The sequence below is a fragment of the Haliotis rufescens genome, unplaced genomic scaffold (assembly GCF_023055435.1).
Source record: "Haliotis rufescens isolate VD_foot unplaced genomic scaffold, xgHalRufe1.0.p SCAF_26, whole genome shotgun sequence".
NCBI lineage: Eukaryota > Metazoa > Mollusca > Gastropoda > Lepetellida > Haliotidae > Haliotis > Haliotis rufescens.
The window spans coordinates 6,899,687-6,922,847 of record NW_025963957.1 but is presented as its reverse complement, the minus strand read 5'-3'; the positions used below and the strand labels follow the sequence as shown (position 1 = coordinate 6,922,847).

Sequence of the window (23,161 nt, the reverse complement as noted above, 5' to 3'; positions counted from 1 at the left end):
CATCATTGCAACATCTACTGTGCTTAAAGGGAGACTACCCCGTCTTTAGAAACTAAACTTGGTCAACTTGATACTACTGAAACACCCCAGTACCGAGGGACACACACTACTGAAACACCCCAGTACCGAGGGACACACACTACTGAAACACCCCAGTCCCGAGGAACACACACTACTGAAACACCCCAGTACCGAGGGACACACATTACTGAAACACCCCAGTACCGAGGGACACACACTACTGAGACACCCCAGTACCGAGGGACACACACTACTGAGACACCCCAGTACCGAGGGACACACACTACTGAAACACCCCAGTCCCGAGGGACACACATTACTGAAACACCCCAGCCCCGAGGGACACACACTACTGAGACACTCCAGCCCCGAGGGACACACACTACTGAAACACCCCAGTCCCGAGGAACACACACTACTGAAACACTCCAGCCCCGAGGGACACACACTACTGAAACACCCCACCCCAGAGGGACACACACTACTGAAACACCCCAGTCCCGAGGAACACACACTACTGAAACACTCCAGCCCCGAGGGACACACACTACTGAAACACCCCAGCCCCGAGGAACACACACTACTGAAACACCCAAGTCCCGAGGGACACACACTACTGAGACACCCCAGTCCCGAGGGACACACACTACTGAAACACTCCAGCCCCGAGGGACACACACTACTGAGACACCCCAGTCCCGAGGGACACACACTACTGAAACACCCCAGCCCCGAGGAACACACACTACTGAAACACCCCAGTCCCGAGGGACACACACTACTGAAACACCCCAGCCCCGAGGAACACACACTACTGAGACACCCCAGTACCGAGGGACACACACTACTGAGACACCCCAGTCCCGAGGGACACACACTACCGAAACACCCCAGTGACCGTGCTGACATTGCTTTATTTAACCTTAAAACGCGTCATACCATAAGACGGTAAAAGATGGTACTTGTTGTTACCCTGCCTGGTGCCCGGCATGAAGGGACTAAAACAAGGACTGGTCGGCTCGGAGTCAGTATACTGTGTCTGAATGGGGTATTCATGTTAAACTGCGGCAAGGAATTTCAGTTGGCTGGCACTATGAAAGCGGCAACTGTCTGGACTAGTACAAGCAGCCACACACACACGCACGCAGCCACACACACACACACGCACGCACGCACGCACGCACGCACGCACGCGCGCGCATGCACGTCGCTATGTTCAATCCCATTTCACCTCACCTGACCTTAATACAAATAGTCGGCTGTACCCGGTAAAGATCATTAATTGGTTAAGCTCATCAGAATATCTACCTACAAATACCCGTTACGGTTCGATACCACATGATGGTGTACAACACATCAGTGACGGACAAGGAGAGGGCACATGCAAATCACACACTATACTCACAGCCCACCACAGGAGAAAAGTGCACAACCAGGAACTGCGTGTTTTAGTGAGAGCATGGATATGCACGGCTGAGCAACGATGAGAAATATGTATACATTGGCATCGCCCGATCAGTGATGTATGATCGTGATATTTGATGTATGATCGCGATGTTTGACCGCCCACTGAACAATGCGACCACTGAACAAAGTTATCTTCATCCTCAGTATTCAGGCTTCGCTTTATTCTTATACAGACAGGATGTAAAACTTTATCACAACTGCGAGCGTAACGCAGTACAATACCACATTTCACAAACCGAACTATTGTAATGATAATTATGATGATTATTATTGTTATTACCTACTTAAAAGCCAACTATAGACAGGCAGATTGTATTCAGCTCCTATCTCGTTTAACGTTGCATACGAGTTATTACAAAACATAATCAATTGTAATGTAAGCGACAAACGCCTGCGAAGGCATACGCTGAGATGGCAACACAAGTACACTGACCTTTGGTTCGTTAATAATGCACTACTACACTTCTACGTGCAGCAACGATTACTAGGAAGCATGTACAGTATCTGAGATCAGTATCAACTAAACAACCACACTGTAGAACTACAGCTTGGTCACATTGAACTAGACGCCGACCCATGACATAGCGAGGCTGTTCCCGGGCCGCAAGACGATTAAACGTCTCCGGTACCTAGGCTGGCATACTTTCTTCGACACGATAGTAAGTATTTGTACAATAAATTAGTGCCGTTATCTGTTATCTGCCTGCGTTATAACCCCGGCGAGTAATCCCCGCCCCTCAGAACAGACGCTAGACCTAGTGAGGACCTATATGGGTGGAGGTATTCCTGGAGAACTGACGTCTGAAGACGTTTCTGTCACTGGCATATACTTTGTGACAATCCGTTGCTACCCGGCTGCGTGATTTTCCTGCGACTATTTCAGGCCGTGATGACTGTACGTGCCGCTATAGGACGGGAATTGGGGATCTGTGGAAGAGGACACGACATCGATCACTGTCACTGAAGCATTAGCCTGGACGTACAGGGCCGTCATGTCGTGGTATGCACCGGCAGCTCCCGTATAGCCCACCGTACATACAGCCAGTACCTGAGTTCACCTGTGTTGTCATGGTAACACGGCCTGGACAATGAGAAGACAGAAACACAGGAGCATCGCCCTTGGACATCTCGATACAACAGGTAGGCGACATCAAGGGTGGGGGACATCGGAGGTGAGGGACATCAGGGGAGGGGAACATCAGGGGTGGGGAACATCAGGGGTAGGGAACATCAGGGGTGGGGAACATCAGAGGTGAGGGACATCAGAGGTGGGGAACATCAGGGGGGGGGGGGGGGACATCAGGGGTGGGGAACATCACATGTCATCACAGGTGGGGAACATCACAGGTGGGGAACATCAGGGGTTGGGGACATCAGAGGTGGGGAACATCAGAGGTGAGGGACATCAGAGGTGAGGGACATCAGAGGTGGGGAACATCAGGGGTGGGGAACATCAGGGGTGGGGAACATCAGGGGTGGGGGACATCAGGGGTTGGGGACATCAGGGGTGGGGAACATCAGGGGTGGGGAACATCAGGGGTGGGGAACATCAGGGGTGGGGAACATCAGGGGTGGGGGACATCAGGGGTGGGGAACATCAGGGGTGGGGGACATCAGGGGTGGGGAACATCACATGTCATCACAGGTGGGGAACATCACAGGTGGGGAACATCAGGGGTGGGGGACATCAGAGGTGAGGAACATCACATGTCATCACAGGTGGGGAACATCACAGGTGGGGAACATCAGGGGTTGGGGACATCAGAGGTGGGGAACATCAGAGGTGAGGGACATCAGAGGTGAGGGACATCAGAGGTGGGGAACATCAGGGGTGGGGGACATCAGGGGTGGGGGACATCAGGGGTGGGGGACATCACATGTCATCACAGGTGGGGAACATCACAGGTGGGGAACATCAGGGGTTGGGGACATCAGGGGTGGGGAACATCACATGTCATCACAGGTGGGGAACATCACAGGTGGGGAACATCAGGGGTGGGGGACATCAGAGGTGAGGAACATCAGGGGCGGGGAACATCACATGTCATCACAGGTGGGGAACATCACAGGTGGGGAACATCAGGGGTGGGGACATCAGGGCCGGGGAACATCAGGGGTGGGGAACATCAGGGGTGGGGAACATCAGGGGTGGGGAACGTCAGAGGTGGGGAACATCAGGTATGGGGAACATCAGGTATGGGGAACGTCAGGTGTGGGGGACATCAGGGGTGGGGAACATCAGGGGTGGGGAACGTCAGGGGTGGGGAACGTCAGGGGTGGGGAACATCAGGGGTGGGGAACATCAGGGGTGGGGAACATCAGAGAGGGGAACATCACATGTCATCACAGGTGGCATCTGTCCCGTCCTCCTTGGCGAATCAGGCTGTACAGGGAGATGCACCTGAAACACTCGGGGACGAGTAACAACATTATACTAACAGTATTAGTGCTGACATCGATTATGTTAAGTCATATCCTCTGTGTTGCGTTCGGGAATATACACTCTCAGACCAATCCATAATTACCAGCGACAATTAAGAAGCTCACGTGGCCACTTATTGATTTAGAGGTGTTTTAAGCGCGTCTTCGCAGAGGCCTGTACTGAGTATTCCACAGCTACCGATCAGCCCTAGTGAGTGTAACAAATGAAAGTGTAACATGGGAGAGGGTTGTGACACTTATGCGGCAGCCTCGTGTGTCTTTGTGTTCATGGAGTCCGTGTGTATGCCTGAGTCTGTATGTCGGAGTGTCTGATTCCGTGTAACTGTCTGTGTTTCCGTGTATCTGTGCCTGTGAGTAAGAGCGTCTGAGCGCCTGAGTGCCTGTGTGTGTGAGTGTCTGAGTCTCAGTGTCTGAGCGGCTGTGTGTCTGAGTGTCTGAGTGTCTGATTGCCTCGGTGTATCCGTGTGTGTTTACCGTGTACACATGGTTACACATCTCACACGTCCTTCCTGCTACAGATTACGCCTACCCCGAAGATGCTGGGTTCTGTGGTGCATGTAGCCGCATCCCCCCGACGCACCTGCCCCAGACCCCCTCGTTCTCCGACCTGCTGGGGGAGGAGGTGACGGAGGATGAGTTCCAGCAAGAGGTAGGTCTATCTGTGGCGCCCGGTGTAGGTCTTTCTGTGTCGCCCGGGGTAGGTCTTTCTGTGGCGCCCGGTGTAGGTCTTTCTGTGTCGCCCGGGGTAGGTCTTTCTGTGGCGCCCGGTGTAGGTCTTTCTGTGGCGCCCGGGGTAGGTCTTTCTGTGTCGCCCGGGGTAGGTCTTTCTGTGTCGCCCGGGGTAGGTCTTTCTGTGTCGCCCGGGGTAGGTCTTTCTGTGTCGCCCGGTGTAGGTCTTTCTGTGGCGCCCGGTGTAGGTCTGTCTGTGTCGCCCGGGGTAGGTCTTTCTGTGTCGCCCGGTGTAGGTCTTTCTGTGTCGCCCGGTGTAGGTCTTTCTGTGTCGCCCGGTGTAGGTCTTTCTGTGTTGCCCGGTGTAGGTCTTTCTGTGTTGCCCGGTGTAGGTCTTTCTGTGTCGCCCGGTGTAGGTCTTTCTGTGTCGCCCGGGGTAGGTCTTTCTGTGTCGCCCGGTGTAGGTCTTTCTGTGTCGCCCGGGGTAGGTCTTTCTGTGTCGCCCGGGGTAGGTCTTTCTGTGTCGCCCGGTGTAGGTCTTTCTGTGTCGCCCGGGGTAGGTCTTTCTGTGTCGCCCGGGGTAGGTCTTTCTGTGTCGCCCGGTGTAGGTCTTTCTGTGTCGCCCGGTGTAGGTCTTTCTGTGTCGCCCGGTGTAGGTCTTTCTGTGTCGCCCGGTGTAGGTCTTTCTGTGTCGCCCGGGGTAGGTCTTTCTGTGTCGCCCGGTGTAGGTCTTTCTGTGTCGCCCGGTGTAGGTCTTTCTGTTGCGCCCGGTGTAGGTCTTTCTGTTGCGCCCGGTGTAGGTCTTTCTGTGTCGCCCGGTGTAGGTCTTTCTGTGTCGCCCGGGGTAGGTCTTTCTGTGTCGCCCGTCGTAGGTCTTTCTGTGTCGCCCGGTGTAGGTCTTTCTGTTGCGCCCGGGGTAGGTCTTTCTGTGGCGCCCGGTGTAGGTCTTTCTGTGTCGCCCGGTGTAGGTCTTTCTGTTGCGCCCGGTGTAGGTCTTTCTGTTGCGCCCGGTGTAGGTCTCTCGGCGGTGCCATGGGGTCGGTCGTTGGCTGGGATTGGGCATCGCGGTGATAAACATGATATGAATAAAATACTAATAATGAAACAGTAAGGTGAACTTTCACAAAAGAAATTCATAATACAAATCAAAACATCCACAATACCACAACAAGCACACATACACACACACACACACTAACGACCTTCACACACACGACCTTCACACACAAACACACCAAAATCACCAAACACAAACACACACACGCTCACTTCCCCACCCCCATACACACACACGCTCCACACAAATACGCCCTCCACACAAAGAGACACATGCACGCCTTCCAAACACAGTCACATACACCCTCGACATGCCCCCCCCCCCCCCCCCCCCCCCCCCATCCCTCCACACACACACATAACCACACGCCTCACACAGATACACTCAACCCTCGACACACACACTCCACACACAAACGCAAACAAACCCCCTCACACACCTTCCACGAACAAACACACACACCCTTCACAGAGAAACACACACACACACACACACACACACACACACACACACACACACACACACACACACACACACACACAGACCCTCCACGCACATACACGCTCCACACAATGACACACGCGCTCAACACAAACACACACATGCTACACACTCACAAACACACACGCGCACGCGCGCGCACATTCACACACACTACACGAACTCATGCTACACACACACACACACAGACAAACGCTACACACACACGCAGCACTCACATGCACACACAAACATATATATGTAGCAGGGCGTGGAGTCGTCCCACAGATGACATCCTTACCTTGTCAGCTTGCTGACGGGGTTAACCTCTTTCGTCATGTGGACAAGGCGTTCGACCTCGGATCAGAAGGTCCGTGATTCGAATCCCATCACGGAACTCGGAAATTTTATGGCCGCTACATTGGCGCCCAACGTGGGGCTGAGCACGTTCATATTAAATTTGAGCAAAATCTGCCTCAGTACCCTACTATGCGGCCCGGGACGTGCCTTCTGTCGACGGGGGAGTATGTAGCAGGGCGTCGAGTCGTCCCACAGATGACATCCTTACCTTGTCAGCTTGCTGACGGGGTTAACCTCTTTGGTCATGTGGACAAGGCGTCCGACCTCGGATCAGAAGGTCCGTGGTTCGAATCCCATCACGGGACTCGGAAATTTTATGGCCGCTACATATACACAAAGAGACAAACACACACGCTATACAAACACACAAACACAAACAATTAAACAAACAAAAACCACGCACGCACGCACGCACGCACACACACACACTACACTACACACACACACTTCACAAACACACACTACACAAACACACACTACATACACACACGCACACACACCCCTTCCCTACAGTTGACCACTGCCTCATCCTCCCTAGGTGGCGGTCAAGACTCGGACGCTGCTGATCGGCCGCCAGGAGGCGGAGAGGGAGGTGGTGATGGACAGACTGGTGGACAAGTATGGCGACAAGGAGAAGGCGCTCATGTTCGTGGTCTCAGAATTCCCAACAGAGTACAAGGTTCGACTTTGACATTTCTCTACTATCGCTGCATCTTGAGAAACATGTTTGGCTGATCTTTCGCAGGTCCTCCCTGACCTGGATGGCCGATCTTTTGTATTTCACATTCTGGTATGGCTGCCACATTAATAAACTATTTTATTCTATTCTATTTACCTACTATATTTTATTTAATGTGTTCCGACAGGTCCAGCTGTTTGTCAACATGCTTCTACAACGCGGCGCCAACCCGTCGACGTGCGACAGCTCCTGGCAGACCCCCCTCCACCACGCCGTCAAGAGGAACTTCAAGGGTGTGTGTAGTAAACTGCTGGAGAACGACGCCCTCCCCCACGTCCGAGACAAGGACAGCAACATGCCCTACCACCTGGCCCTCAACAACAACAACGACGACATCGCCGCCCTCATTCTCAGCTACATGCCCAACGCTGTGTAAGCTGCCACCGTTGCTGTAGGAACCACCTCTTGTATGACGTATACCCTGTCTAAAATTGCATGTCAAAACAGTAGTGAGAGGCACAAAAGTATAAAACTCCACGTCCCTTTACGCCAGGATAACAAAGGCAATCACTCGCTGTGGCTCAGTTGTTGTTACTGCTGCTGCTGTTGTTTCATTGTTAGGTTCAACCAATCGCTTTTACGTGTTAAACTCAGCCAATCATTATGTTTCAACCTCAGTGTAATAATGAGCCAATAGGTTTCAGAGAATCACTGCCTGTGTACGTTTGTAAAGTGTTCGATTCTACCAATCACTGCCTGTGTACGTTTGTAAAGTGTTAGATTCAACCAATCACTGCCTGTGTACGTCAATAAAGTGTTAGATTCAACCAATCACTGCCTGTGTACGTCAATAAAGTGTTAGATTCAACCAATCACTGCCTGTGTATGTTCATAAAGTGTTCAATTCCACCAATCACTGCCTGTGTACGTTCGTAAAGTGTTCGATTCAGCCAATCACTGCCTGTGTAAGTTCATATAGTTACTGGATTCAACCAGTCACTGTCTGTGTACGTTCGTAAAGTGTTCGATTCAGCCAATCACTGCCTGTGTAAGTTCATATAGTTACCGGATTCAACCAATCACTGTTCCATATTTCAGCATTAGAGACATGTACATCACCAGGACCTCCACAAGGTCAGAGTTCAACCTTCACGACCTGCTTCGTAAAGCAATGCAGGTGAGACGCAAATGCTTTCACCATCCTGTGTTGTTTAATGTTTCACCGTCTCACGTTGTTTAGCGTTTCACCGTCCCGTGTTGTTCAATCATCGACTCTCATCTCCTTTGCAAGATTTGTTTAAAGCGTCACTGACACCGATAAACAAACTGTACACACCGATTCGATCTCCCCAGCACGCGGCTATGGGAGTGTTGGACTGTATGATGGACCCTATCGGGGATACAGGTCACGTGAGGGTGTTCTACCACGTGCTGGAGGCCGACGAGGAAGGGAGACCACCCACACACCAAGACTTTGAGGACGAGTCCAAATCTTGCCTCAATCTCATCGCCAAGGGAAACCTGAAGGTAATGAGTAGATTTGGTTCCCTACTTTTCGTTGTGAACTGGTACACAAAGATCAGATATTTGTCTCTTATGATTCTGTTATGAAACGATGGAAGAGCCGGGTACTATTTCGCCGTCTCTCGGTGATAAGGATGACATATTGCTTACGGTGATCCATTGATGTGTTGTTTTCTGTGATGCATTTGACATATCACGGTGGTTGATGTGATGTGGGGTTAACGTTGGGTTTATTGTACTTACATAGCGACGTGCATGCACGTGTGTGTGTGCGGCTGCTTATAATGGCCAATCTTCCCGAAGCAAGGGGGTAACTGACTCTAAATGTCCAGATTCCAATGTCCGTTATCTCCTTTGCCTCGGAAGGATGATGATAGTCCGGACTAAGGCCGGTGTTACAGTGCTAGCCCACTAAGATACCATGCCGGATTTTAACATGGATACTGACTCCGAGTTAGTTTCCGAGTTGTTTTATCCTCTGAATGCCGAGCACCAGGCAGGGTAACAACACGTAAAAGCTTTTTACATTGCCAAGGGATCGAACTCCAGGCAAACCCTATGTCCACTGGACCATGGAGACGTCATATTGTTTACTGTGATATAGCTCCTATATTGCTTACTATGACGTATATCCCGTTCTTCCTAGTGTAGCCGACCTGTGAATATCCGGGGTAGAATATGTCTTGCCGTGACAGGAGACTATGCTTGTCGTAAGAGGCGACTAACGGTATCGGGTGGTCAGACTCGCTGATTTGGTTGATGCATGTCATCGTAGCCCAATGGCGAAGATCGATGCTCATGTTGTCAATCACTGGAATGTCTGATCCAGACTCGATTATTTACAGACCGCCGTCATATAGCTGGAAAACAAACAAACAAATCCTACTGTAGCCATGACTGTATGTACGTGTGTCTGTCTGTCTGTCCAGGAGGTTGTGTTCCATGACTGTGTCCGGCTGCTCATACGACGGAAGTGGAAGAAATACGCCAGGTTTCGCTTCGTGTACGTACACTTCATTATAATAGCGTTTAATGATTAAAATAACTTCGGGCTTCGACTATCTCCACATTGAATCGCATGCAACATTTTAGATGACAACTTCTGGTTTATTGCATTTAGCGACGATGTAAATTCTGACACCATTATCAAGCTGGAGTGACTACAACCAAGTTATAATAGGTTTTTCATCCTATGTTGTAACAAGAAGCACTTTAACATTAACAACAGTTACTGAATAATAAATATCACACAGATAATTGGATGAAGCCAGATTTACAGTAAGGATTAAGAAGCTGAACCAGCTGATTTGATACTTCATAAAATGGTTGCACAAACTTATTAGAAACTAATTGAAAAAAAATGAACAAGCTGTTTGATACAAATAGAAAGAGTCTATTGCTTGATTAGATTTTCACAGGCAGACGGGATGTGTTACCCTTCATCTCTTTTGGTTTGTGACAGTGGACTTCTATGGTTTCCGGGAGTTTTCTTTTGTGAAGCCCTGATGTTTGGTAGAGAGACATTGGACTGTGTATAACTAGATTTGAGGGCCGGGGAACTCAGTTGCTGGCTGTTTGGGCTGTTGAAGCTTTATGTCTGTTGATGAGGGTATTTATTGGGCGGGAGGTTTCACCAGTGTACGAGTCACCACAGTCACAATGTATCTTATAGATCACTACTTTTGGGGTTGCCTTTCCGATGGAAGGTTACGGCCATTAGCATGGAGAGTTCGGGAGCCCGTGAAGATGGCATTGATACCTGTTTGGTGCTTAAGTGATCTGCTGATTTGATGTGAAGTCTTGCCAATGTAGGTAGGGTCATTCTGATGGGGGTGGGCTTGTGCTGGTCGGTTTGGGTTTGTGCTGGAGCGTGGTGGACAAGGTCCTCTTGACAAGCTTGGTAGGACACATGTTGAGATGGGTGGAAATATGCTGCGGATCATTAAGCTCATGGACAAGGTCACGGTTGCTGGAGCAGGTTTCTTTGCTTGGTTGGTCAGTATGGACATGATGCCAGACTTAGTTTTAGGGGGATGGTTAAAGTTAAAGGGAAGGTACTGGTCAGAATGGGTAGGCTCTTGTAGACGGTAGTTCGGATCTTATTGCTGGGGTCTCTGGATACAAGAACGTCTTGGAAGGGGAGATGTGGTGAACTTGACTCGGGGTGATGAGGTGCTGGAGTAGTGAGGCGGGGGCCTGGTCTTTTCTGAGGATGACAAAGGTGTCGTCTACCTACCTGTACCAGCAGACGGGTTGGATTGGGGATGTGGAGAGGCTTGTTCGTCAAACTTGACCATGTAGATTTCCGTAAGGAAGGGGGAGAGAGGGGATCCCATTGCGAGGCCGTGGATCTGCTCGTAGGTGTCGTCTCCCCAGGTGAAGAAGGTTGAGGTTATGCAGGATTCGGTGAGGTCGATGATGGAGTTGGCAATAAGTGGTTGATCTAGGTTGGGGATGCGCTGACAGAGGATTTGCAGCGCAGGGACGTTGGTGAAGAGGTCCGGTTCAATGTAGTAAACCACAAGTTGTTATCAATAAATGTATTTTTTCTTATTAACTCATCAATTTCCAGAATGTCAATCAAACAGTCAGCATGAATCAGACATTTCATGCTCAGTAACAATTACTGAAACTGGTTATCTTCATACTACAGTGTTGGTATTCTCAGTGCTATTGAGATCATTTTGTCTGCAGTGTGAATAGCATCATATACTGTTTCACCCTGCTCTGCCTCACCTTCTCGCTGGCTGTAGCGACCTTGACCCCTGACCCCGCCCAGTACCCCGACCCCCGGGACAAGGTGCGTGCGGCGACCGAGTTGTGGACGTGTGGTGCGGTGGCCTTCAGTCTTGTCCTTGAGATCAATCAGATGAGGAGGCGAGTACACAATTTTGTTTCAAACATACATGCGTCTAATCTACTAAAGTACATTTTACAGCAGCTTGTGATCTCTGCTTAGTCCCCTGAATCGCAACTGGTCTATAAACAAAACAACATTAGTTTATTGCTTGTATTTTGATCGTCAACCTGCAAGGTTTCATGACCGTGATTGACTAGTAACGAACTTAAAAGGCGGCAAAGATTGAGTTTGCCTTACGTGCCATCACCAGATGCCTCTATGTATGCTGTTATTTGCCTCCGCCAGACACCGTCTGGACTACTGGCGAGACATGTTCAACTGGCTGGACCTGACCTCGTCATGTCTGCTGTTGTCCGTCATCCCGCTCCGCTTCACGCAAACCCAGGAGCAGTGGCAGGTCTTCTCCGTCGGCTATCTGCTGTGGACCCTCAAGATCTTCAAGTATGCAGCAGTCTTCAGGTAAAGTTCTATCTGCTGTGGACACTCAAGATCTTCAAGTATGCAGCAGTCTTCAGGTAAAGTTCTATCTGCTGTGGGCCCTCAAGATCTTCAAGTATGCAGCAGTCTTCAGGTAAAGATCTATCTGCTGTGGACACTCAAGATCTTCAAGTATGCAGCAGTCTTCAGGTAAAGTTCTATCTGCTGTGGACACTCAAGATCTTCAAGTATGCAGCAGTCTTCAGGTAAAGTTCTATCTGCTGTGGACACTCAAGATCTTCAAGTATGCAGCAGTCTTCAGGTAAAGTTCTATCTGCTGTGGACACTCAAGATCTTCAAGTATGCAGCAGTCTTCAGGTAAACTTCTATCTGCTGTGGACACTCAAGATCTTCATGTTTGCAGCAGTTTTCAGGTAAAGTTCTATCTGCTGTGGACACTCAAGATCTTCAAGTATGCAGCAGTCTTCAGGTAAAGTTCTATCTGCTGTGGACACTCAAGATCTTCAAGTATGCAGCAGTCTTCAGGTAAAGATCTATCTGCTGTGGACACTCAAGATCTTCAAGTATGCAGCAGTCTTCAGGTAAAGTTCTATCTGCTGTGGACACTCAAGATCTTCAAGTATGCAGCAGTCTTCAGATAAAGTTCTATCTGCTGTGGACACTCAAGATCTTCAAGTATGCAGCAGCCTTCAGGTAAAGTTCTATCTGCTGTGGGCCCTCAAGATCTCCAAGTATGCAGCAGTCTTCAGGTAAAGTTCTATCTGCCGTGGACCCTCAAGATCTTCAAGTATGCAGCAGTCTTCAGGTAAAGTTCTATCTGCCGTGGACACTCAAGATCTTCAAGTATGCAGCAGTCTTCAGGTAAAGTTCTATCTGCTGTGGACACTCAAGATCTTCAAGTATGCAGCAGTCTTCAGGTAAAGTTCTATCTGCTGTGGACACTCAAGATCTTCAAGTATGCAGCAGTCTTCAGGTAAACTTCTATCTGCTGTGGACACTCAAGATCTTCAAGTATGCAGCAGTCTTCAGGTAAAGTTCTATCTGCTGTGGACACTCAAGATCTTCAAGTATGCAGCAGTCTTCAGATAAAGTTATATCTGCTGTGGACACTCAAGATCTTCAAGTATGCAGCAGTCTTCAGGTAAAGTTCTATCTGCTGTGGACACTCAAGATCTTCAAGTATGCAGCAGTCTTCAGATAAAGTTCTATCTGCTGTGGACACTCAAGATCTTCAAGTATGCAGCAGTCTTCAGGTAAAGTTCTATCTGCTGTGGACACTCAAGATCTTCAAGTATGCAGCAGTCTTCAGGTAAAGTTCTATCTGCTGTGGACACTCAAGATCTTCAAGTATGCAGCAGTCTTCAGGTAAAGTTCTATCTGCTGTGGACACTCAAGATCTTCAAGTATGCAGCAGTCTTCAGGTAAAGTTCTATCTGCTGTGGACACTCAAGATCTTCTAGTATGCAGCAGTCTTCAGGTAAAGTTCTATCTGCTGTGGACACTCAAGATCTTCAAGTTTGCAGCAGTTTTCAGGTAAAGTTCTATTTGATGTGGGTTCACATGATCTTCGAGAATGTTGCGGTCTTCAGGTAAGATCACATCTTAAGATATTGAAGTATGCAGCAGTCTTCAGGTAAAGTTCTATCTGCTGTGGACGCTTAAGATCTTCTAGTATGCAGCAGTCTTCAGGTTAATTTCTATCTGCTGTGGACGCTTAAGATCTTCTAGTATGCAGCAGTCTCCGGGTAATGTCACATATGTTTTTGGCACTCAAGCTCTTCACGTATTTGGTAGTCTTCAGGTAAGGGCATATATCTAGATGTTCAAGTTCGCGTCAGGTGAAGGGATCTCATTATTCCTATCCCCAGCTATGACCTCTGATTGTGTGTCACCCTGCCCCGAATGTAGGGAGGAGGGAGAGGGGGGGGGGGCCGGTGTGTCAATAGTCACATCCTCGACTGTCGGTTTTCTCCACTCGGCCACATCCCGCATTCCACCTTGTGTACACTATACTCCCCCTGTCACCAGGCAGACGGGTGCATATGCCCTCATCCTGAAGCGGATCCTGGGGCACGACTTCGTACAGTTCACTGTCCTCTTCTCCGTCATCCTACTGGCCTTCAGCGGATCCTTCATCCTAGCACTCAGGGGAGAGAACTCTCTACAGGTGCACTCTGAGACAGGGTAAGTACTCACGATCATGTTATTATAGTAACACATGTGAGACATGCATGGTTTATCACTATACTTATAGCCCCTGGGGATTTCGTGTTAGAATAGGTCCCCAACAGCTACTACGTGTCATCGTACCCCGACGGCGTGGATCGTTGCTCATAATAACAATCACTGGATTGTCTGGTCCAGACTCAATTATCAAACCGCCCGCCGTCGTAAGATTACCGTGTGCGGCAATCAGCAGAAACCAAACAATCTTGCTGGATGTACACCATACGGCAAGAAGCAAGCCAGCGCTATATGTTGTCTTTACAGAACCTTCTGGGAGGTGATGTTCACCGGCGTGCGCATCCTCATCGAGTCCGACCCCGTCGTCACCTACTACGGTCAAGGTGGATACAGGTGAGTTGACATCTTCGGAGGGCGTAACGGCAACTTTAAAGGGGGATTCGTCTAGGTCAGATTGGCAGGCCTAACAACTTTGCTCACTTAATTTGTATCATCTATGTTAGTAAACGCTTACCCTAATTACACAGTATGTACGTCTCAGTTTCACACAACATTAATTACATCTAGATCCATATTGAAAATGTGCTACAGACCCTAGAACTCAGTGCCTCGTCCAAATATGGTTGATGATGATGAAGTTGGAGATCTAACGAGGACCCGAAATCGCATTTGGGCTTTTGTAGTATCATTTCAATTTCACGCCATATGGTTACTTTTTGTTGAAGAATTCACATCTTGAGTAAGTCTCAGTTACAGCTACTTTGATGATCCAATGTCGGGCTTATTAAAGTACTTCTCACACAACATACCAGCAGTTCCTCCTGGTACTGACTGCGCTTGCTTCCCCCCACAGCACGCTGAGCTGCATCATCATGGTTATCTTCCTCTTCACCTGCATCGTTGTCCTCCTCAACATCCTCATCGCCCAGCTCAGCGACACCTACCAGAACGTACAGACTGATGCGCAACGTGCCCTCGAGCTCAACAGGGCGTGGATCATAGCGAGGGTGGAGCTCAATAGTATCTACATGCGGAGGGTGAGTCTGTGTTCTACATGTGGAAGGTGGGTCTGTGTTCTACGTGCGGAGGGTGAGTCAGTGTTCTACATGTGGAAGGTGGGTCTGTGTTCTACGTGCGGAGGGTGAGTCAGTGTTCTACATGTGGAAGGTGGGTCTGTGTTCTACGTGCGGAGGGTGAGTCAGTGTTCTACATGTGGAAGGTGGGTCTGTGTTCTACGTGCGGAGGGTGAGTCAGTGTTCTACATGTGGAAGGTGGGTCTGTGTTCTACGTGCGGAGGGTGAGTCAGTGTTCTACATGTGGAAGGTGGGTCTGTGTTCTACGTGCGGAGGGTGAGTCAGTGTTCTACATGTGGAAGGTGGGTCTGTGTTCTACGTGCGGAGGGTGAGTCAGTGTTCTACATGCGGAGGGTGAGTCTGTGTTCTACGTGCGGAGGGTGAGTCTGTGTTCTACATGCGGAGGGTGAGTCTGTGTTCTACATGCGGATAGTGAGTCAGTGTTCTACATGCGGAGAGTGAGTCTGTATTCTACATGCGGAGAGAATGAGTATTCAAGTTGTATCATGGAGTGGTAGCTAAATGTTGGGGGAAAGCCCGAAGTGATACAGGTCTCAGTTTACCACTTTGCGGAAACTCAAGAGCACGGGTATGGTGCTGACAAACCTAGAAATATAATTGGGACGAACCAAGATTCGGACCCACGACCATAGGTGTCTGGCGTGCTCAAGGGACGCAACTCTGCACAGCGAATTGTGGCGCCTTATACGACTGAGTCCCCTATACACGCACGCACGCACGCACGCACCCGCGCACCCACCCACCTACCCACACACGCACTAGGAGTAGTAGTACCAAATAGGTTAGTCTACCCGTTTGCCCCCAACAGAGTTACCGGATCCGGAAGTACTGCGAGTCCGAGGTGGTGTCACAACCCCATGATCTCCTGGAGAGGTGGGAGTCGCCTCCCTTGAATGAGATGAACAAGAACATCCGTGACATCTGGGTGGGTTCAGAGTCGAACACAATGAACCTGCTGACTGTCAAGAACAGACTCACCCGCCAGGAGAAGGCCATCCTCAAAATGCAGTAGGTTATACAATGTGTGACAGAACGATGTCCTCAGTATGTAGTAGGTTATACAATGTTACAGAGCGATGTCCTCAGTATGCAGTAGGTTATACAATGTTACAGAGCGATGTCCTCAGGATGCAGTAGGTTATACAATGTGTGACAGAGCGATGTCCTCAGGATGCAATAGGTTATACAATGTGTGACAGAACGATGTCATCAGTATGCAGTAGGTTATACAATGTTACAGAGCGATGTCCTCAGGATGCAGTAGGTTATACAATGTGTTACAGAGCCATGTCCTCAGTATCCAGTAGGTTATACAATGTGTTACAGAGCTATGTCCTCAGGATGCAGTAGGTTATATAGCGGACGTGGCAGTGTTGTAGAGCAATATCATCAGGATGCAGTGGGTCATTGAGTGTTCTTGTTCAGGAAGACAGAGTTGACTTAAGGGTTTCCACTTCGATACAGATGCTACTTTATCAAGAACTAAAACATTGAAATCGGACAGTGGCAACTCTGTGTAGTAACATATACTAAAGCTTTCTAAAGACCACTTAAAGATAGTGAGTGAGTGAGTATGGTTTTACTCCGCTTTTAGCAATATTCCAGCAATATCACGGGGAGACACCAGAAATGGGCTTCATACATTGTACCCATATCGGGAATAGAACCCGGGTCTTCAGCGAACCACTAGATAGTGTACAAGACGGCGTTATGAAACGATTTCCTTTATAGGTTATAGTAGGTTATATTGTATACTTGACAAGGTGAAATACTTACACCACACACAGAAGGATCTTCAACAGTTACCAAGTTATGTTCAAGGCATTGATGTCAGTTACCTTTCTTCTCAGACAATCGCTGGATGAGATCCTGGCTTCTCTTGCCCTGTTACATCGTGATGGAGGCCACCAGTCTCTGTCCGCCAGTGTGAACAACATCAACGCCGCACAGCCGCCAACGTCAACGTCTCAACAGAGTGTATCCGACAATGACGTCTTCATTACAGCGGCCAAAGAGCCAGACACAGGGCAAGCAGAAGCCGTTGAATGCAGTACGTTGAACGGACAGACGGTCCCACATACAGACAATTATACGGAGTCCAGCTCCCAGTCTACGGAAATGGCTCCAAACACAGACACCACAGAAGATATCAGTCCATCTCCACAGGAGACAGCTCCACACACGGGGGAGACCAGCAGCATCACAGATTCACAAACTGCTGAAAATGATGCAAGGATGAAAGCAGCGTTGGTTCGTGAGCATAGCCAGCAATAACGGCTACACGAATTGTGGTCATGGATCATCATAATTAGCGGATAAACCGACGATCAGATTTCCGTCGTCAACAAATGGAGGCCGTCCAACTATTGCATGGGGAACAGTTTGTGTCACTCAGCAACAACGATTGGTCAAATCTGCCTATGCAAATTACTGAATCTACAGAACCAATCAACACATATTATAACCTGTAAGTTAACAATCTGTGTACATTATTGTTTGTAGTGTTGGTGCAAAACTTCGTAGAGGACGAATTCACCTTTTCAGAAATATCGATGATGACGACAGAAAAATGCCAAGCGTTTTGTCCACTTGTACCGGAAGCACGGGTGATAGATTCAATCGGAACGTTTCTGTTTGACTTCGACTACCTCGAAATTCGTTATGGATATCGCCGTGCCTTGTGAGTTCTGATTAATCATTGAATCAGGATGGTGATAACATTTGAGGACCTTCAGTGTGGTTCGTTTTAAGAACATTCAACTGAATCCCAACCAAAGACGCCGTACCGGAGATAACATCTGGTTTCTCCATACAGATAATGTGCATGTAAAATCACTGTCTGGAAACGTTACACACCGACTGAATATGTTCAGACGCTGACAAAGGTGTGATCGTAATGATTGTGTGTTCAAAGACAACGACATTTTATCATATTTCTCTTGGCAGTTGTAACTATCTCATGACGAGTCCAAATATTTTGAAGCCAGTTTTAGGGTAGACAGGAATTATTTAAGTATGTAAGCGTTACCTTATGTGCCAATCATAATACCACTTGGAACAAGTTAAATATATAGCAGGCACAAAAGAGATTGACTCAAGACATGCTCACAATAAAGTAACCACGTTGTTGTGTCTCAACTATTCATTAACTCCCAACGGTGATGCATAAGATAAGGCACAGGTAACTTACTTCTCACACGTATATTTTTGTTAAAATGTAGATAAGATGATTAATTTAACGTCAGTTTCGGTGATCAACCACGATAACAATGAACCACTTTATCATGTGTCGACAGAAAGTCAGAAACATAAACGTATTTGCATGTTTCACTGAGAGATTTCGCAAGGCAATTGCCTGAATTGTATCAGCCTGATCATTAACAATAACCTATACTGTGTAATACTTCTCAGCATTAATATCAGTCCATTTGATGGAATGGATATAAAGAAATAACCCATTCAACATTTTTTTAATTCAGATTTGTCGATATTTAACTGGTATCTTGTCAAAAGATCAAGTTGGTATTTACAATATCCCCAGATCACAAACAAGTGTTGGTATGGTTAGCAAGGATGAAGCTGTTGTGTTACTTTTATTTTAAACTGAATTGTTGTCCTTTACTTTGGATGAAATTCTGAAACGGGTGTGATGTCAGAAGTCTCTTTGGTAGGCAAGAATTTTTTTTTGAAGACCTATTCTAACACTGATCTTCACGGGTGAAATGAGTGATGTCTTGCAAAACATTTAGCGCTATTCCACGACCATCAGCAGTATTCGAAAGTCAATTATTATCCAACTGCTCCAAGCAGACAGCAATATTCCGTCCTACATCACAGTACCAATAATCCATCCTGGCTTACCAGTGGTTGATAGTGGTTCAGTGCTCATGCTGTCAGGTCACAAGTTTTCATGTCGGGGAGCACTGGGAACTGTGGACCTTATGCAGGAATACACATTTCTGACCGGACTCCCCAGAGAGTGACATGGTAAGGAAACAAGCCACACTGCTGGTTTTAACATATTTATTTGTGTTACACTTCACTGCACCAGGGAAAGCAAACTATGGTCAATAATGGAGGAAGCCCATCACCATAGTAACTGCTGTACCATCACGTCCGCAGGTTCAGAGGGGGGGGTCATCATACAGGTTCAGTTTACAACTGAACTGACACACATTTAATAAAATATTTCAGAGATTATTATCCTAGTCTATTTATGAAGACATGTACCAGATCAGATGCAAAATCATGTAACTCTCAAAATGTCTTTCACAGACTAACAGGAACAAAAGCTGTGAATGAAGAACAAACAAACACAATCATGCAATAGGCCTTGACATTAAGGACACAATCACACAATAGGCCTTGACATTCAGGACACAATCACACAATAGGCCTTGACATTCAGAAACACAATAGGCCTTGACATTCAGGACACAATCACACAATAGGCCTTGACATTCAGGACACAATCACACAATAGGCCTTGACATTCAGGACACAATCACACAAAAGGCCTTCAATTTGATTTGACTGTACCATACTTCTGACACTATTTATGTAACTTTATGATCAATCTCAAATTCATAAAATACATATTTTTCACAGGATTATCCATCAGAATATATGACTGATTACTCTGTTGGAAACTGAAAAGGAATCTAAAGAAATCAAATAAGTTAAACTGCATTACGAATCATCAATACAGGATGTGCACTCTTTTTCATCAAGAGAATGATTTTAGATTAGTGGCCTATCTGTTGTGGAGAAATGAATTGTAGTTCACTGTCTCTTACGTTGGTCCTCGTTGAGTCACAAAGTGTCCTTTTATTGTCCACACCTATCTCTATACAAGACATGACTCAACACAGCAGGCAGGACACTGATAAGGTGCAAAGTCTGTTCCAGTGAACTCACCTTTCACTGATAATACATCCTGCGGAGTAACTTGGGGTCAAAGTACTGTTTTCAGTACTCATTGTATCTTTTGATTCCCCATATTGGAACATTGAGTAAAGCCCATTTCTGGTGTCTCCCACCACGATATTGTTACAATATTGCTCACAATGGCATAAAACTGTACTCACTTACTCATTTCATGGCTGGTTTAAAATATAAAACATCCTCTCAGGCACAGTAAAACTAACATACTTGTCATTCGCTTTAGCAGAAGGGGATAATTTTTACCCAAGGTGTTCAAAGTCTGTGAAAAACAAATTGAGTTTTATTATCCCGAGACAAATTTCCTCTGAGATTCAAAATTATACATTGTGGCAGATACATTAGGATATATATACAGTATCAAATGCTTCAGGGGGTATAACAGGAATATCACCATTATTGCATGACCTTTACAACTGACTCATGAACACAACACCAGACTGTGATGCATTCAACACCACACTCACACACCAGACTGTGATGCCATAACAAATCTTCATATAACAATGCAACAAACAACTTTTCTCCATTACAAAACAAAGACTCCCACTCCCAAATGCCATGGTAGATTTAATAAAAACAAAGAGCTCCTACCAACTCACCGACATATTTCAGAGTGGGGAAATTGTAAATATGTCTGTGACCTCAACATGTTTGACCTTGAACTTGTTGACCTTCAGATGATGAAATCAGTCCCAAAAAGTTCAATGTCCATCATCATACTCCTGACAGAGGCTTGTCACTATGAGCTCGTGTTGGTTGTGTTGTTTAACAATAGTCTGTGGCACACAATTCTGAAATGTAAGGGCATGAAACGCGATGATGAGGAGACTTGGCACTTCTGTTGCTGTACAAGATTGTGGAGAGAGCGTTTCCATAATTATCCTGGGGGACTCCCCAACTCTCAAGATTCTCCGGGCAGGTTCCTGTGAATGCCAGGGACGTACCTGGCAGTGTCGGGTCTCTGACTGGTGAATGTAGCCGTGGGCCATGACCCCGAGGAACCTGCAGACACAAACATTTCACACTAGAGATTCTGCAGACACAAACATTTCACACTAGAGATTCTGTGGACACAAACATTTCACACTGGAGATTCTGCAGACACAAACATCTCACACTAGAGATTCTGCAGACACAAACATTTCACACTAGAGAATCTGTGGACACAAACATTTCACACTAGAGAATCTATCGACACAAACATTTCACACTAGAGAATCTGCAGACACAAACATTTGACACTAGAGAATCTGTGGACACAAACATTTCACACTGGAGATTCTGCAGACACAAACATCTCACACTAGAGAATCTGTGGACAAACATTTCGCCCTTAAGAATCTGCAGACACAAACATTTCACACTAGAGAATCTATCGACACAAACATTTCACACTAGAGAATCTGCAGACACAAACATTTGACACTAGAGAATCTGTGGACACAAACATTTGACACTAGAGAATCTGTGGACACAAACATTTCACACTGGAGATTCTGCAGACACAAACATCTCACACTAGAGAATCTGTGGACAAACATTTCGCCCTTAAGAATCTGCAGACACAAACATTTCACACTAGAGAATCTGTGGACACAAACATTTCACACTAGAGAATCTATCGACACAAACATTTCACACTAGAGAATCTGCAGACACAAACATTTGACACTAGAGAATCTGTGGACACAAACATTTGACACTAGAGAATCTGTGGACACAAACATTTCACACTGGAGATTCTGCAGACACAAACATCTCACACTAGAGATTCTGCAGACACAAACATTTCACACAGGAGATTCTGCAGACACAAACATCTCACACTAGAGATTCTGCAGACACAAACATCTCACACTGGAGATTCTGCAGACACAAACATCTCACACTACAGATTCACGACTGTCAGGTTGCAGTCCCTGTATAACAAATCCTAGGTAATTCCACAAAGATAATGAAGAAATACCCCAGATTCCTCTACAACGTATCATTTCCCCAGATGCCTCTACAACGTGTCAGTGTAGTACAGTAGTTCATCAAGGCACCAGACACAAAAGCACAAGGAGCCTGCACTTCTCATTGGAACAGATGGATTAAATCATTTAGATCTTACAAATACCTATCTCAAAACTAAAATACTTTTAATACCGACAACAGTCATGAAGTAAGCAGAAAAGTATTCCCAGTCCACACGGCATCTACATCCTAGGATACTGTCAGGCCTCCATTTCACTTCAATATTTCCACCTGTGTTGTTCAATTTCATAGCATCTACAAGAAGCTGACAAACAACAAAACACTCATGGCAGCAACTGCACACAGCGATTGATTTCTTAACAGAAGCAAAAAGATTCACAAGATAGTTTTCCATTTCAATCAGTCACATAGAAACCAGGGTCGAGTCACACAGGTTTCACAAGTCTGCAGATCCGGTCATGGAGTGGGCATCACAGAATATTCTGTAAGGCCACAATAAAATAAGTGCTAGGTCATCATCCTGACTCATGCCTAAACTCCCCAACAAGTTCATCTTATTTGCCGAGTGAAATGTTTAGAGCACTGTAATGACATCAGTTGTCAAACAGCCATTTCATGTTTACGACTTGCCGTAAAGTGGTCTATAACCGACTCTCGGCGCATGCCTGCCTATCATCTGCTTGTTGTCAGCTGTCAAGATGGTGCTCGCTATTTTGAAAATACGAGAGGGGGTGTAAACCATTAAAGACTGGAATGCCTGTCCTTTACCAGAGTCTATTACTCTTATGGAAATCTTCAACAAGTTTGCTTGTGACAAAGTAGACACAATTTATGGACAACAACTTCTTTAATACTGTAAAGCCGATGTTCCGGTATAGATCCTTATACCGTTGACCTTGCTTGACAACGGTATAAGAATCTACCTAAATATCGCCTTTACAGTATTAAAGAAGTTGGTGTCCATA

General features: G+C 46.9%; 2 protein-coding genes across 3 annotated transcripts in view; one reads left to right on the top strand and one right to left on the bottom strand.

Annotated features, from left to right (window-relative positions):
• The first annotated feature begins 1,947 nt into the window (after positions 1-1,947).
• LOC124137313 lies at positions 1,948-18,735 on the top strand. The gene is made up of 14 exons (XM_048402495.1): positions 1,948-2,628; positions 4,449-4,579; positions 7,035-7,175; positions 7,363-7,607; positions 8,274-8,352; positions 8,529-8,702; positions 9,629-9,702; positions 11,394-11,576; positions 11,845-12,018; positions 14,026-14,181; positions 14,488-14,574; positions 15,035-15,218; positions 16,084-16,283; positions 17,126-18,735. The coding sequence occupies exons 1-14, from the start codon at positions 2,577-2,579 to the stop codon at positions 17,547-17,549; spliced, it is 2,304 nt and encodes a 767-aa protein (XP_048258452.1). The 5' UTR covers positions 1,948-2,576; the 3' UTR covers positions 17,550-18,735.
• Positions 18,736-19,281: 546 nt separating this feature from the next.
• The window catches only part of LOC124137312 (gamma-tubulin complex component 2-like), a 43,391-nt gene continuing 39,511 nt past the window's right edge, over positions 19,282-23,161 (bottom strand). For both annotated transcript variants that reach the window (XM_046503558.2, XM_046503557.2), the window contains one exon: positions 19,282-21,221. Coding sequence is in view for 1 of the 2 variants with exons in the window: in XM_046503557.2 (XP_046359513.1) it covers positions 21,121-21,221 (101 nt within the window). In the remaining variant the exon portion in view is untranslated. The remainder of the gene's footprint in view (positions 21,222-23,161) is intronic.

What these genes read in the sequence shown, in the direction of transcription:
- LOC124137313 (XM_048402495.1), top strand. Translation starts at nt 2,577, where the DNA reads ATGAGAAGACAGAAACACAGGAGCATCGCCCTTGGACATCTCGATACA. An exon ending in AGGATGAGTTCCAGCAAGAG is followed by an intron (nt 4,580 to 7,034) that starts GTAGGTCTATCT and finishes CATCCTCCCTAG; the next exon opens with GTGGCGGTCAAGACTCGGAC. An exon ending in TACGGTCAAGGTGGATACAG is followed by an intron (nt 14,575 to 15,034) that starts GTGAGTTGACAT and finishes TTCCCCCCACAG; the next exon opens with CACGCTGAGCTGCATCATCA.